At 38.6% G+C, this 14,586-nt stretch overlaps 1 protein-coding gene across 3 annotated transcripts in view; it reads left to right on the top strand.

Moving 5' to 3' along the window:
• UNC13B (unc-13 homolog B) overlaps nucleotides 1-14,586 on the top strand; it is a 204,692-nt gene that overhangs the window by 101,793 nt on the left and 88,313 nt on the right. For all 3 annotated transcript variants that reach the window (XM_044940001.2, XM_044940000.2, XM_044940002.2), the window contains one exon: nucleotides 1,182-1,416. In XM_044940001.2, the coding sequence (XP_044795936.2) occupies nucleotides 1,182-1,416 (235 nt within the window). The remainder of the gene's footprint in view (nucleotides 1-1,181; nucleotides 1,417-14,586) is intronic.

Here is a 14,586-nt window from a genome sequence, read left to right on the forward strand (position 1 = left end):
TATATGTTCTTATCTCCTACATGAGCTATTATAAAAGCCTCATTTTATGGTCATTAGGAGGCTTCTGCTGTCCACATTGCTACCAAGATTTTTTTTAAACTACTAAGATGAGTCCATCATCTGCTTAAAGTATCTACATTTTGGGATGGTGAATGTTCCTTTTCCTTATTGTGAGCCAAATAGAAACTTGGCAAGAAAGAACATATGGGACCTTATTAATTATACACATATGGGTATCATGTCAGAAATGGCTTCTGTGGAAAATAAACTACAAAACACTGTTAGGTTGAACTCCCTTTCCAAGCCCAGTGTTGCATATTTTTATTTTTGCTTGGAGCAAGATTTGTAACTCTGGTCATTTTAGCTAACACCAAGAAAAAAAATGGCGACCAGTCAGGTGCTAACTGGAAAAGCAGAAATAAGTCTATGAAATTGTAGTCACTGCTATTAGATAAATTGGCTGCTTTGTCAGTAAGACCCCATTGGCAGTGAATGTGTTTTCCTCTTCTTCTGAGGAAATGGGATGAAGGCTTGGGATGGGAATTCTGAGCCTAGGGTATGGGTGCTCAATAGAAATTATTAGAAAAACCCAGTGTTGCAGCGAGACAGTAAGACTGCTGCTGTTCTTGGCTGCATACAGAACTTGACTTCTAAGTCTTGACTTTGACCTTCTTGATTTCCTGTACCAGTTTTCAATGGTGGACCTGCTTATTTGACTCACTAATGTATTTTTAAAGTCTGAAAACATCATGCTAACTTTAAACAAAAATTTCGCTTTTCCAAGATAGGAAGAAACTGTTTCTTCCCCTTTTGCCCCATTTTGATAATAGTGGAGTGCCAGAATCTATTTAAGACATTTAAAAGTAGGTTTTCATTAGGGTTACAATAGCTTAGAGAAACAGAATTCCAGAAAATTCTGCATTGCGAAAATGCCACTTGGAACTCCTCTGAGAATCAGCACTAAAATTAAACCAACTGTCTTATCTTGTTAGAGAAGGAGAGAGACTTGTGGGTATTGAGACAGTTTTTTGCATGACTTTAAGGTCACTACGCTCATGGGCAGCTCAGCTTGCTCTTGTTCTCAAGGCTCGGGCTTTTGGCTCCCTATATTGGAAGCAGAAAAGAATTCTAGAGAACTGAATAAAGCTGGGGTATTTTGATTGACTGTGCTTATTCCACAGCTTTTGAAGATCCTGACAGTGCCGTGGATGACCGAGATAGTGATTATCGCAGTGAGACCAGCAATAGCATCCCGCCTCCTTACCATACAACTGCCCAGCCCAACGCTTCTGTGCACCAGTTCCCAGTGCCTGTGCGATTGCCGCAGCAGCTGCTGCTTCAGGGCAGTTCCCGGGACTCTTGCAATGACTCTGTGCAAAGTTATGACCTTGATTATCCAGAGCGGCGGGCCCTCAGGTGGGTGTTGGGAACAAAATGCTTTCTCTTCCTAGTATGCAGGTCCCAGGATGCAACTGACATCAAGGATTTGGGTACCTGAGGTGATAGAGGAAATATAGCAGTATGGTGGACCAACCTACAGCCATTTTATGTAGAATCTCAGTCTTTTTTTCCCCCTCTTCTTTATAAAGTTCACATTTATGCATGGGATGGTGGCTTAGTCATTAAGTTGTGTCGGACTCTTGCAACCCCATGGATTGTAGCCTACCAGCCTCCTCTGTCCATGGGATTTCCCAGGCAAGAATACTGGAGTGAGTTGCTATTTCCTTCTCTAGGGGATCTTCTGGACCCAGGAATCGAACCCAGGTCTCCCACATTGCAGGCAGGTTCTTTATCGATTGAGCCACCAAGGAAGCCCACATTTATGTATATCCATCAGTAAGAGTTTTTCTTTATTATCAGTAGGTGGGGACAGACATACTTGGGGTAGATGGCTGAAAAAAACCTGCTCACCTCTCTGCCCAGCCCAGTGACTTTGATATACCTTTCATTAAGATTAAAAAAAAAAAAACAACCCACAGATATTAAATGTTTGGGTAATTCATCCTACCTAAATATTTCCCTGGGAATGTCAGAAGAAAACCAATATAATCTCACTATAGCAGATTCAGTACTTTTGCTGGAACTTAAAAAAAAGCTTTTTATTAATTTCTTAAATACATAAAACATTTAATGTAAAAGTATGTTGCTGCTGTAAGCTGCTAAGTCTCTTCAGTCATGTCCGACTCTGTGCGACCCCATAGACGGCAACCTAAGTATGTTAAGGTACAATATAATACACAGCAAAGAATTACCCACCCACACCTGTTTGTCTTCCTCTATTGCCTCCTCTTCCTGCCTCCTAGTTCTCTACCACCCTTGTTTCTTATGCACACTTCCACAGACCATTGTCATATACTTAAAAGCATAAAAGCAAATACATATATGCTCCCTGCTGCTGCTGCTAAGTCACTTCAGTCATGCCTGCCTCTTTGCGACCCCATGGACTGCAGCCCACCAGGCTCCCCCATCCCTGGGATTCTCCAGGCAAGAACACTGGAGTGGGTTGCCATTTCCTTCTCCAATGTATGAAAGTGGAAAGTGAAAGTGAAGTCGCTCAGTTGTGTCCGACCCTCAGCGACCCCATGGACTGCAGCCTTCCAGGCTCCTCCTTCCATGGGATTTTCCAGGCAAGAGTACTGGTGTGGGGTGCCATTGCCTTCTCCGTATATGCTCCCTCCTCTTCCCCAAACTTAAAAAAAAAATCATACTTAAAATTTAGAGAAATAATATATACTTCTCATATATTCACATAGCCTAGATTCATTAGGTGTATTAACATTCTGTCATGTTTACTTTGTCTCATTCTCTCTAATATATATTCATATACACATACCTTTTTTTGTTTTTTTGGCCATGCCTTAGAACTTATGGGATCTTAGCTCCCCAACCATGGATTGAACCCATGTGCTTGGTAGTGAAAGCATGGAGTCCTAACCGCTGGACTGCCAGGGAAGTACCACACATATGTTTTCTTTTTTCCTGAACCATTTGAAAGTAAGTTGAAGATACCAAGTTACTTTACCAGGAGGTACTTCAGTGTATAACTCCCAAGAAAAAGGACTTTCTTTTATATAACCATAATATTATGATCACACTCAAAGAAATTTAAAGATACAATATTATTTAGCATCTAGACCATATTTAAATTTTTTCAGTTGTCCCAATAATGTTCTTTATGCTGCTGCTGCTGCTAAGTTGCTTTAGTCATGTCCCATTCTGTGCGATCCCATAGACAGCAGCCCACCAGGCTCCTCTGTTCCTGGGATTCTCCAGGCAAGAATACTGGAGTGGGTTGCCATTTCCTTCTCCAATGCGTGAAAGTGAAATCGCTCAGTCGTCTCCGACTCTTAGCGACCCCATGGACTGTAGCCTACCAGGCTCCTCCATCCACGGGATTTCCCAGGCAAGAGTACCGGGGTGGGTTGCTATTTCCTTCTCCTATATATATATATATTTTTTTTTTTTTCTTTCTTTTTGATGCAGGATCCAATTAAAGAGTATGGTGCCTTTCATGTGATTTCCCTGTTTCTGAAGTCTCCTATAATCTCACAAAATTCCCTTACTTTTTTATTTTTAATCTTTTGAGACACTAACATTTTTTGAAGAGTCCAAACCAATTTTGAGAATGCCTCTTAATTTAGTTTGGTCTGATTGTTTTTTCAAGTTTATAATCAGGTTAAATATGTTTGACAAAAACACTACATAAACTTTTCCTTCACAGTGCATCAGCAGTCACATTTTACGTTGTCTTGTTATTGTTGACATAATTGATTGTATAATTTGATTTCTGGGTTAATCTGGTATATATACCAGATTTCTCTAATGTAAAGTTACCTTTCTTCTTTGTAATTGTGGATCTTTGGGATGACACCTGAGATTGTGAATATGTTCTGTTTCTTCAACAACCATTTATATATTGATTTTAGCATCCATTGATAATTGTTTCCTGAATCAATATTTCACTGGTTGGAGGTTAGTTTTTTGAAAAACCCCTCCAATTTAGCTCATAATTTTGGTTGCTAATATTGATTATATTATAGGATGATCTGAGAGTTTTCCCCACCGTATCAAACTGGTGAGTAAATATTCTGAACCTCAGATGGTTATATACCTGCTAGACAACATCCTAACTCTGTTTACTGTCATCTCTGAGAGTATTTTCAGTAAAATTTTATCATGTAGAATTCTTACTGTTCACAGTTTAATTCTGAAAAGAAATGTGGCAGGAATCCTACTGAAGTTGGTCCCTACTTCTTGCTGGTTTATTAATTGCTTATTTTATTCATTTGGTTTTAGTTATTTATATTTTCTTTAAGAAAAAAACATAATAGCAAAAAAAAATTGTTTTGGCTGTCCTTCCCCTCTGTATTTATAAGCGTTGAGTGTGCAGGCCAGCAATAATAATGGCACATCAGCTTGAATTATGACTGCAGTTGTCAGAAGAATATGTAGTTTACCTGATCATTACCTTGTTATCACTGCTGTAATAACACTTGGAAGAGCGTTAGTGTTGTACTTTAAGTTGTAAATTTTTTTTCCTAAAATTTTTCTTTAATTGATCACATATAAATTTGATTAGTTTTCTGTATCAGTATATGAAATGAGATTAAAGAGTAAATATTTTAGCATCTCCAGCAAAGGAGACGTTAACATGATTTTTAAGTAAACTTGTATTACCGACATTTTTAACAAATTTTTGACTTGATTTTTCTTTAAAAATTTTTTGAAGAAATTGTATCACTAGTTTGGTTTTTAAACTTCTATTACTGTAAATACTAAGTTCTTGGAAATAGTCTAAGACCTTAAGTTAGGGCTTTTAAGGAAGAATTTAAAATCCTTGATTGAACCAACAGTTTGTAGTACCTTCTAGTAAACTAGAAATGTAAAAATAAATAGTTTCTATTGCCACAGCCATGGCTATTGACTGATTTATGTTGCAATGATAAAGACTTCTTCTAGGATGGAGTGAGTTAGTTTGACTTTTTGAGAATATCTGAGAATAATGAAACTGCATATTTTATGTGTGTGTGTGTATATATATATATATATATATACACACACACACACACACACACACATATATATGTATGTGTAAATTGGTTTCCCTCACTCAACCAAATAATGGGAATAACCAGAATAATGGGAAATGTATGTATATTATATAAAAATGCATAATTGGAGGTTTGACAATGGTGTTGGACTTTGTGAGCTATTAAGCATATCTCTAGTGTTGAGGGGTATCAAAAGAATATCCGTCTCACTCTTGATGGCTCTTTAGTGGCTAAGTAACACTTTGATGTTGTTTCTGTTTCCTAAATAAATGCTATCAGATGTTAGATCTATAGAAGAACACATTGAGCTGACAGACTCCTAGTCTGCAGGCCTTCTCTACACCCCATCTCAGTACAAAGGAAATAGGCAGTCTTTAACTTCAGTGAAAGAAAGGTTGGCTGTCTTCTGTATTCACTGACTGAAGTTGAATGTGTAGCTTCTGATTCTGTAATCAGTATGCAAAATATGTTCGTTTCACTGTGATCCTCAATGCATACAGCCTTTAGGTTTCACAAATGACAAATTATGATACTTTAAATAATTTTCTCTTTTTGGTACTGTGACAAGGTTTGACTTATAGTAGTCAAAAATTTTTATTATATTTTCTACATATTTTTCTTTTTAAAAGTAGTGTGTTTGACCATATTCTTGGCTATACTACCTAAAATACAACCTTCAGCAAGTTAACAGCTTGGTGGCTTCTCAGACCCAAATTCATCAGGAAATTTAGATTTCTTGATATCCCTTGATATATGTTCATGGGCTATGTAACAGTTCTAAACTTTGGCATTATAAATACATTCTAAATATTGATGGAACATATTCTTATTGTTTGCTTCTTTCTTTCTTAGAAAACAGTAGGATCCTAAGTAGTTAATGGTAGCAAGTGAAGTATTTTAAAGCTGTTATAGGTAGTCTTTCTCTGATGTGGAAAAAACTTTTTGACTATGTTGTTATAATGCTGAATTAAGAATGTATGGATTTCCTTATATCTTTTCAGTCTGAATGGTTTTTATCAGACAGATAATTTTACTAATTTTAGTTTTCTCATTGAATATGCACTGAATCTTACAATTTTTTTTTTCCTTTTCCCTGTTTCTCCTTTTTTTTTCTTGCCTTACTATTCCTCCATTTTTCTCTTTACATCAGACAAGGCTTTCAGGCTCAAAATGACAAAATTAGAATTATTCCATCTTTCTCTGATGTTGACTATGAAGAGCAAGAATGTATATATGAGGAGGTAGAGGGGGAAATGTCTCAAGAGTTTCTAGAAGACAGTAACATAAACTTAAAGGAAGCAGAGGTAAAAGAAGTGAGAACTCTTTTGAAAACTGATGAATATTACAACCAACAAATACAACCAAAGTACAAGAATTCAAAAAAGGCACCATCTCAAAGCCAAGAGACAGAATTCTCTGCTGCCTTTAATTATGACCTTAAGTTTGAAACGCCTGCTTTCTCCAGATATCCTCAGAACTATGATACAATAGATAGGAGAAGGAAAAAAACACCCTTGTATAGTCATTTTGAAGACAGTGAAAGAAGACAATATGATGATAAATCAGGGACTAAGACTAACTTTAAAAGTATATATCCTAACACTGGAAATTGTGACTTTTGCCACATTGGAAAGAAGGAACAAAACTACACAGTTTTGCATCCCTACAAAAATGGATTTGTGGTTAAGAGTGGCAAGTGGGCTGCTAACTTAGAAAATCATGATTTTGATCTTCCTGGTTGTTTTAAGAACTATGAAAAGTCATCTGACTTAAACCAGCATGTTACTAATTTCACTCCATTAGATATTCTTGAAGATTCTACCAGCAGTACTTCAGATGAACTTCTGGGTTCTCCTATTTCTGATAAGCAGGAAGGTTTACTGTCACCAACATGTCATCCATCCAGTGTCCATCATATTGGAGGTTTTCCAGAAGAATATTATAGAGCATATCCTTCATTCCCATCCCAAAGGATGAATTGTGACACACTTAGAGATCTGTCTGGGTGCCCCACGGAAGAGATGACCCTTTCCTGTGTTGAGGAACCCAAGGAGGACTATGTTGATACAATGGATGAGCTTCAGTGTTTGGTAGAAACAGTGTCAGAATATTTAGCAGAAAAGGAAGAGGAGATTAATAAATTTGGTTCCCTTTCAGAAACTAAAAAAACACTTAAACATAATAGTACTATTAATAATGCAGAAAAGAAAATGCCTGAGGATCAAATACCATCTTCAAACCTTGTCAAGAACGAGAAGGACAAGGCCATCTCTTTCCCTGAGCTGAATGGAGTGAAATGTGCTGTTGGATCTTTATTTAGTTCACTCTCAGAAAAGGTGGGTTCAGGCACAAAGCATCTAACAACCTCTGTGGAAAATCTGGTTCATTTAGTTCCAGAGAAAACAGAAACTCTCAATCAAACAGGGGTGAGTAATTTGCCATCTAGACCCACAGCCAGGTCAGTATCAGAGAAGGATCCTTCTGTACAATCTCCATCTCCGATATCTTCTCAAACAGTTGACAATAAGGACTTTCGCAAAGTGGACAAAACTTTTGAAAATGAGCACAAGGACAGTACAACTGGAAATCTAAACTCTCAGGATGCAACAGAAACTGGTGGAAGGGACTCGGCTCCACAGAGTCAGAGTTCAGTCATAAAGTCTGTTTTCAGCATGCTAAATCCATTAAAGATATTTTCGGAAAAGGATGAAACCAAAAACGATGATGACCAGAGCAAGTCAACAAGAAAGGAAAATTTTGTTGTATGTGATTTGGGGTCAAATCAAAGGGAAGATACCCTTGGCAATGACAGTAGCATTGTCACTTTAAATAGGAGTGATGGAGAAACTCCCCACCACCAAATGCCCGTAAGTGAGGATTTGTTGTTTTCTAACTCAGCCTTTGAACCTTCTAACTTAGCTCTTTCTGCAAGTAAGAAAGATGATGTTGCGAATCTATGGGAAAGAGAACCCTGTACAGATGTGTCTGTGTCACCAGAGCAACCAAAAATATGTGTCAAGGATACTTTGGAACATCCTTGTGTAGCTGGGAGTAGAACTGCAAATAAAGAGGCATCTTCAGAGCCATTAGAGGGAAAGAAAATTACTGGTGATGATTTCCTGGAGCCACTCAGAAAATCTTTTAGCCAGTTTTTGCTCACTTCCCCTGAGACCTGTTCAAAGGAGACTTTGTCAGACTCTATGAAAATTCACCAGTTGGAAGAAGATGGATGGGAAAGGGACCCTAAGAAAGATGGATGTTCCTTTTCCTTTAGTGGAAAATTACATATTCCATTTCTCAAAGTTCTTAGTCATTCTGAAAAGCAGCAGGATTTAAAAGAGAAAGGAAGCATGTTTCCTTTGTTTAAATTTTCTTTCACTGACAGTCATAAAACTGTCAATGACCAGAATTTTCATGGCTCAGCAGTAACCACTGATGAAGAGGTCCAAAGAAACTGCCATGCAAATACCAAACTTAGTTCAATAAAACCTAATTCAGTTCCAGATATTCATAGTAATCTAAGGAAATTTGGTGATATAAAGACATCTAATGAGAGTGACCAAATAAATACTTCTGAAGATGCCACACTTACTAAAATAAAGTGTGATTCGGCTCCAAATATTAATAGTAATCTTGGGAAATTTGGGAGTATAGAGGAATTAAACTCAAGTGACCACACAGCAGTAGAGAACTGTGAGAGAGATACCTTAAACATTCCTGGAGATGTGTCCAAAGAACATATACCTTCAGATTCTTTAGAAGAAAGTAAGGCTCTTACACAAGTGACATCCTTAACAGTACCAGACTCTTCATTAGCATTTAGTTCTACCACTTCAAAACCCACCTCAGTTAATGAAACGAGTGATGACAAACTTGTAGACAAAGCTTCTGAGAAAAGAACCCAAGGAGGACTCTTTTCTAGCCTGTTTAACAGGTTTTCTTCTTTAGAAAACTTGTCTAATCAACAAGAATTAAATGTGAAAAAAGATGACTCTCCTCACAGGAATAATACCCCAAGCCTATTCTCTGGAATATTTAACTTGATATCCGGTAGCAGTATGACTGATTCTAAACCAGATGCAGCAAAGTCCATGTCTTTAGGTGACCTAAAAGGTTTGAATGGAACTAAACGTTTATCCTCGGATGAGATCCCTGTTACTTCATGTGTGACTTCTGAAAACCAGAGGAATCGTGAAAAACAAGAAACATCTGGCTTTATAAAAAGATGCTTGACTTTACCTGAAGAAGACATTCCATTATCTGATGCTGGGGTTGACGATCATTGCCCTCCTACGTGGAAAAACCAGCAAAGTGAAAAGAATTGCCCCTCTTCTGCCAACAGTGTACTTCATTGCACTCCAGTTGCACAGCAGAACCTATCAGAGAAATCTTTGCCTATGAGGCAAATACCACATCATGTTCTTGAGGCAAAACTACATGAAAATTCTAACAAGTCAACTTCACCTATACTAAATACTAATATTCTTAGTCATTCAAACCACTATCAGTCTTTTGAAGACATGGACAGTTATGACTGGGATTCTGATATAAAAGATTTCTCAAAAAATTCCAGAAAAATTCGGCCAGTATATTATGTGTTGAATCAAAATACATTTCCATCAACCGATGTTTTCTTGTGGTCTGACTCAGAAAACTCAGCAATAAATTTTTGCCAAAAAGATCAAAATGCAAATATCTCGGAGGGGAGAACAAATCCAAACAGTGTCATTTGGTGTGACTTACCATATGAATCATTCAACCAGTTAGCATTTAATGAAGATTACTTATTAAGAGGTGATATGTGGGCAGCTAACTCATTATATGGAAGTTCTTGTTATTTTCCAATTAATGAGACTAAGAATTCACTAGAAGAATTACCCATTGACTTAAGTTGTTCTTCAGGTTATGAGAAGAGTACACGCCCCATAGTTGACCTAGATTCATCAAGAATGGATGAAAACTTTATTTTTTCAAGTGTTGGTTATGAATATCAGGAGTGGTTGTCATGTCTTGAAAATGGAATCTGGTGGCCCTCAGAGGATGGTGATTATGGATATTTTATGTTCCATGATGGCCAATATATCTACTTTTTCCTTACTGATTCTACTGGGCAGTATGCGTATTTATTTATACCTGATTTTTCTTATGAAGAGTATTTGAATTGTGACTTACAAAATGTGACAAATGATCTGTCAAGTATTATGTTGGATGATTGTACTGTTTCTGCTTACAGTTTTAAAGTACTTGACAAGGAAGATGAATTACTGTGGTATGTTGAAGAGGAACCAAATGATGACCCACTTGATTTATCTGTAGTTTTGCCAAGAAGTGAGGGACCAGTGTATCTAAATTTAGGAACCTTTTCACAAGTACTTGAGTCAGATTATGACCAAAGGAATCAACTATTAGATTTTTCAGGCTATAATCCTCAAAAGTCTGAAGGAAATTTTGTAGCTTTTAAAGAAAGGCCATGTGGCTCTGAAGACTTTGAATGTATATTGGATCTCAGAAATCAGCCCCAAACTATTGGTAATCATGTCTTAAATAAAAATGAAATTATAAAGGGAGATAAACATCAGCCTCTCTCTAAGGATTCATCAGTTAACCTTTCTAGTTTCCACTGGATCCAGTCTTCTTCTGAAGAAGTTTCCTCTTCAGAAGATAAGACTAACACATTTCCTGAAAATAAGACTGACATCCCACAGCAAACAGAAGAGATGTCATCATTGAACAAAGTGACTTCGTTATTTTCTGCATTGGGTGCTTCAATTGGAAATACTTTGAATTTTGATAAGAGTGAAGCCTTAAAGTCATCAGCCACAGAGAAAAGAGATCAGCAGTCAAACTTAGCAGAGGTAACAAATGACAGTCTTCAGTTATTAATCTCAAGTAAGCAACTAGAGAGTAACTCTCAAAATGAGAAAGAAAGTCTTCTCAAGAAGGATTCAGAGAGACAAATAGTATCCAGTGTTCAGCAACTAGAATTTACTAAAAATATGAAGAAAGAATCCCCTTTAAATAAAAGCATGCCTGTGAAAAAGCAAAGTTTGTTAAAACCTGTTTTTCAGGTAAGCCAAGCAACTCCTCAGGATAACTCAGATATAGAAGATGACAAGATGATTACAGCTGACTCTGTTTCAGTTTCCCATGTATCACAGTTTAGTAGGGATGAACACAAGAACTATAAGCCTCCCCAGGACCAATCTTCCAAAGAGTCTGAGAGAACTTTATTTAAAAGCGCGCTGAAACTCTTTGGCCGGGAAGAATACCCTTCAGTAAGTGCAACAGAAAATGAGAAGCAGTCATCTGGATTTCTGAACCTGTTTAAAACCCAAGTAAATAAAGAAGGATCACCAAGTTTAGAAAAGAATAATGATAAAAATAGAAAGATATCATCTCAGGAAAAGAATGAATCTCCTGGTGTTTCAAATTTTTTTGGTACTCTAGGGGATTTCTTTAAAAGCAGTGTGTCTCCTATACAAACAACGGAAAATGTGGCTGTTTCTTCGGTGACTAATAAGGAAGAGGTCAAGTCTAGTCCTAATGCCACACATCTAGCTAGACAGGATGTTGGGAACTTTCCTGTTGCACCAGTTTCCTCTAAAGGGAAAGTTCGAGTTAGAGGTCTGAACAAGCAGACTACCATTGATGACAGTGAGCTAAAGGAACCAGCAATTAAGGAGATCAAGGGTGATCATTTGACTGAAGAAGAGGTACCCTCCAGAGACCACCTAACCTACAAGTCACCAAATTCATCTTTCTCAACAGGTTTCAAAGACTGTTCCAAAGATTCTTCAGTAGAAGCCAGTGGTATGTCTATAGTGACAGAAGTCCTAAGAAGTAATAAAATATCTTTAGATATTCCAAGCAGAAGAAATTCAAATGAACAAGATCATTTTTCTGACAAAGACCACAGTTTTTCAACTGCCACAACATCTCCCTCCCAACCAGAATTGCCAACAAGAAAGAAAATATTTTCTTTCCTGACTGGATCTGAAAAATCTGAGAACAGAGCCTCTGCTGCTCTACCTAGAACCAAATCTCAAGCAGAAGGGCTATTCACACTTCCTTCCTTTTTCCCCACTGCTAACTCAGGCAGCAAGAAGGATGCCTCTCCTAAAAGCTCTTTCAGTTTCTTCAGCTTGTCTTTTTCGGATGAAAAGCAGCAGAGTCCTGGGAAAAAACAGAGCCTTTCAACTACTGCTCCAGTGACTTCCCAGCCCTGTAAGAAGCCAAGTGTTTTTGTGGACATGAGTGGTACAATAACTAAAGAAGGTTCTAATGGCAATGGAGATAGCCTGGTCCAGGAAGTAGTTCATGAACAGCAAATGGCTTCTTGTGTTTCCATTAGCAACACCACTGAGATTATCTCTCTTGCAGATGAGCTCAACATAGAGGAGAATGATCCAGGAAAACTAGGTTCCAGTAATGGACCAAGGACATCTTCAGATTTCCAGATAAATCAATCACAAAAAGACAATGTTCCTCATTCACCAGGATTTCAGGCACAGACTGAAACACTGCTTATTGGTCCAGAGACCCTTGAGATATCTACCCACGAAGAAGCTTTTATACAAGAAGCATCCATGAATGACTCACTGCCCAGCTCTTTTTCCCATGATAGCCATTTGGTTGAAAAGCTCAACAATTTAAACACTTGTACTAACTCCCACCAAAATGAAAGATTTATTAGTGATCCATTGAATTTGCCATTAGAAAAGGCCCCTGATGAGGTCTTAACAAAGATCCTGGAGCCAACTTCTTCCTCTGTGGAGCCAGGAGGTACATGGCACCTCCAGAGTCAAGGTACAGATAAAGAGGAAGACAAATCGGTGTTGGACTCTTCAGTAGAAATGCTTTCGGGGTTTGTGACCAAAGTGAAATCTTTCTCTGGGTCTTTAATTGAACCTCCCAAAACGTTCTCCGGGCTTTTCTCTTCTCCTAAACCTCCAAAGAAAAATTCTTTTTTCTCTCTCTCTTCTGATACATCATCTCAGCCTCTCAAAGGTGAGTTATTTGGAATTTTTAAAAGTCCCAAACCAGAGACATGCAAACAAGAATCATCCGTTCCAGCTACTGCATTGCTTCAAAATGGTAGTCTCAGAGATACTGTAGGGTCAGTACCTCCAGAAAATTTGTGTAAAGAAGTTACCTTGGGAGCACTCAATTCAGAATCTATGGTCAGTGACTGTGGAATGACTGTGGTTAGTGCAGAGTCAGACTTGGAGACCTTGACAGATGATCCTAAACTAACAACTGAAATGGAAAACAATAATATTCCAGACAATATTCCAGAACCCCAACATTCTGAAATAATTGAGGGTGCATCTTCTGTCTCAGGGGATGATACTGGGCAAGGAGTATTGTCTCTGAGCGATGAAGGAGACATGGGGATGCTGCAGGCTACAGACACAGAGGCATCATTGGAAGCAGAGCATATCCCATTGCCAATACAGTTGCATCCAGATCCTACCTGGATTGCCAAAGAGCTTCCTCCTCCAGTTCAGCCACCTCTTCCTCTTGAGCCAGAGCCAGATATGCAATCCATCTCCGCAAACCAAGACTTCTTAGAGCTACGGGCAGCCAGTTCACTAGAAACAGCGCTGTTCAGTGAGGCAAGTGTCAGCCAGAGTGCCACACCGGAAACCCAAGGTCACCCTCCACTGGAGGAACCTGTGCTTTGTGCCAAAGAACATTGTGAGATACTTGATGCCCAGAAAGACTCACCTGCAGTCCCCCAGGAAGCGGAGCAGCCAATCCCAAACGTGACCAGTTGGCCAAAGCTCTATTTCCCATCTTCTGCTGCTGACTACGGGAAATCACTGAGCTCGTTCTTTTCCTCTCCTTCCTCCACTGGCAGTAGAGCAGCAGAGACTGGTTTAATGTCCAGTTTTAAGAAGCTGTCAACTCTCTTTGAGGGAGGTAGTGAGGGGAAGGGGAGTAGTATAGTAGCAAGCGATTCAAAACTAAGGTTTGGAAAGAAGCTGGATCTTTCATTTCCATGGCTGAAAGAGAACAAAGGGGACTCTGAACAAATGCCTGCAGAATCCTCCTCTCCAGCTTTGGCTATAAGCAGTGATCAGGACCTTAAATCTGGTGAGACTGACAAAACTTTGGAGTCTTCTCAAAGGTCTGGGGCCTGTGCTGAGCCAGCTAAGATCTTGACTCAGCCCTCTGGGACTTCTGAGCAGCTGGAGGCTGGGCCAAGTATATGTACTCAGGAGCTCTCAAGGCCTGGAGAAGTGGAAAACCAGCAAGAAATCCCAGCATCTGGAGAAGACAAGGATACCAAAGATATCTGTCCTTCAGAGAGTCATGAGGAACAACACTGCACTGTCTCTGAGCTACTTCAACCAGAAACACATGAAGAGGAGGCAGAGCCTGCTAGCACTGGCTGTGTTTCAAATGTACAGCAGCCAGTTACTCTGCTGGACATCAAGGAACCAAAGACCAGCAAAAGGCCTGTTCTCAACTAAAGCATCATAAATGATTTTAAGGAATTGACCATTTATGATGCAATGACTTAGTGGTAGCT

The sequence above is a fragment of the Bubalus bubalis genome, chromosome 3 (genome assembly GCF_019923935.1).
Source record: "Bubalus bubalis isolate 160015118507 breed Murrah chromosome 3, NDDB_SH_1, whole genome shotgun sequence".
NCBI classification, from domain to species: Eukaryota; Metazoa; Chordata; class Mammalia; order Artiodactyla; family Bovidae; genus Bubalus; species Bubalus bubalis.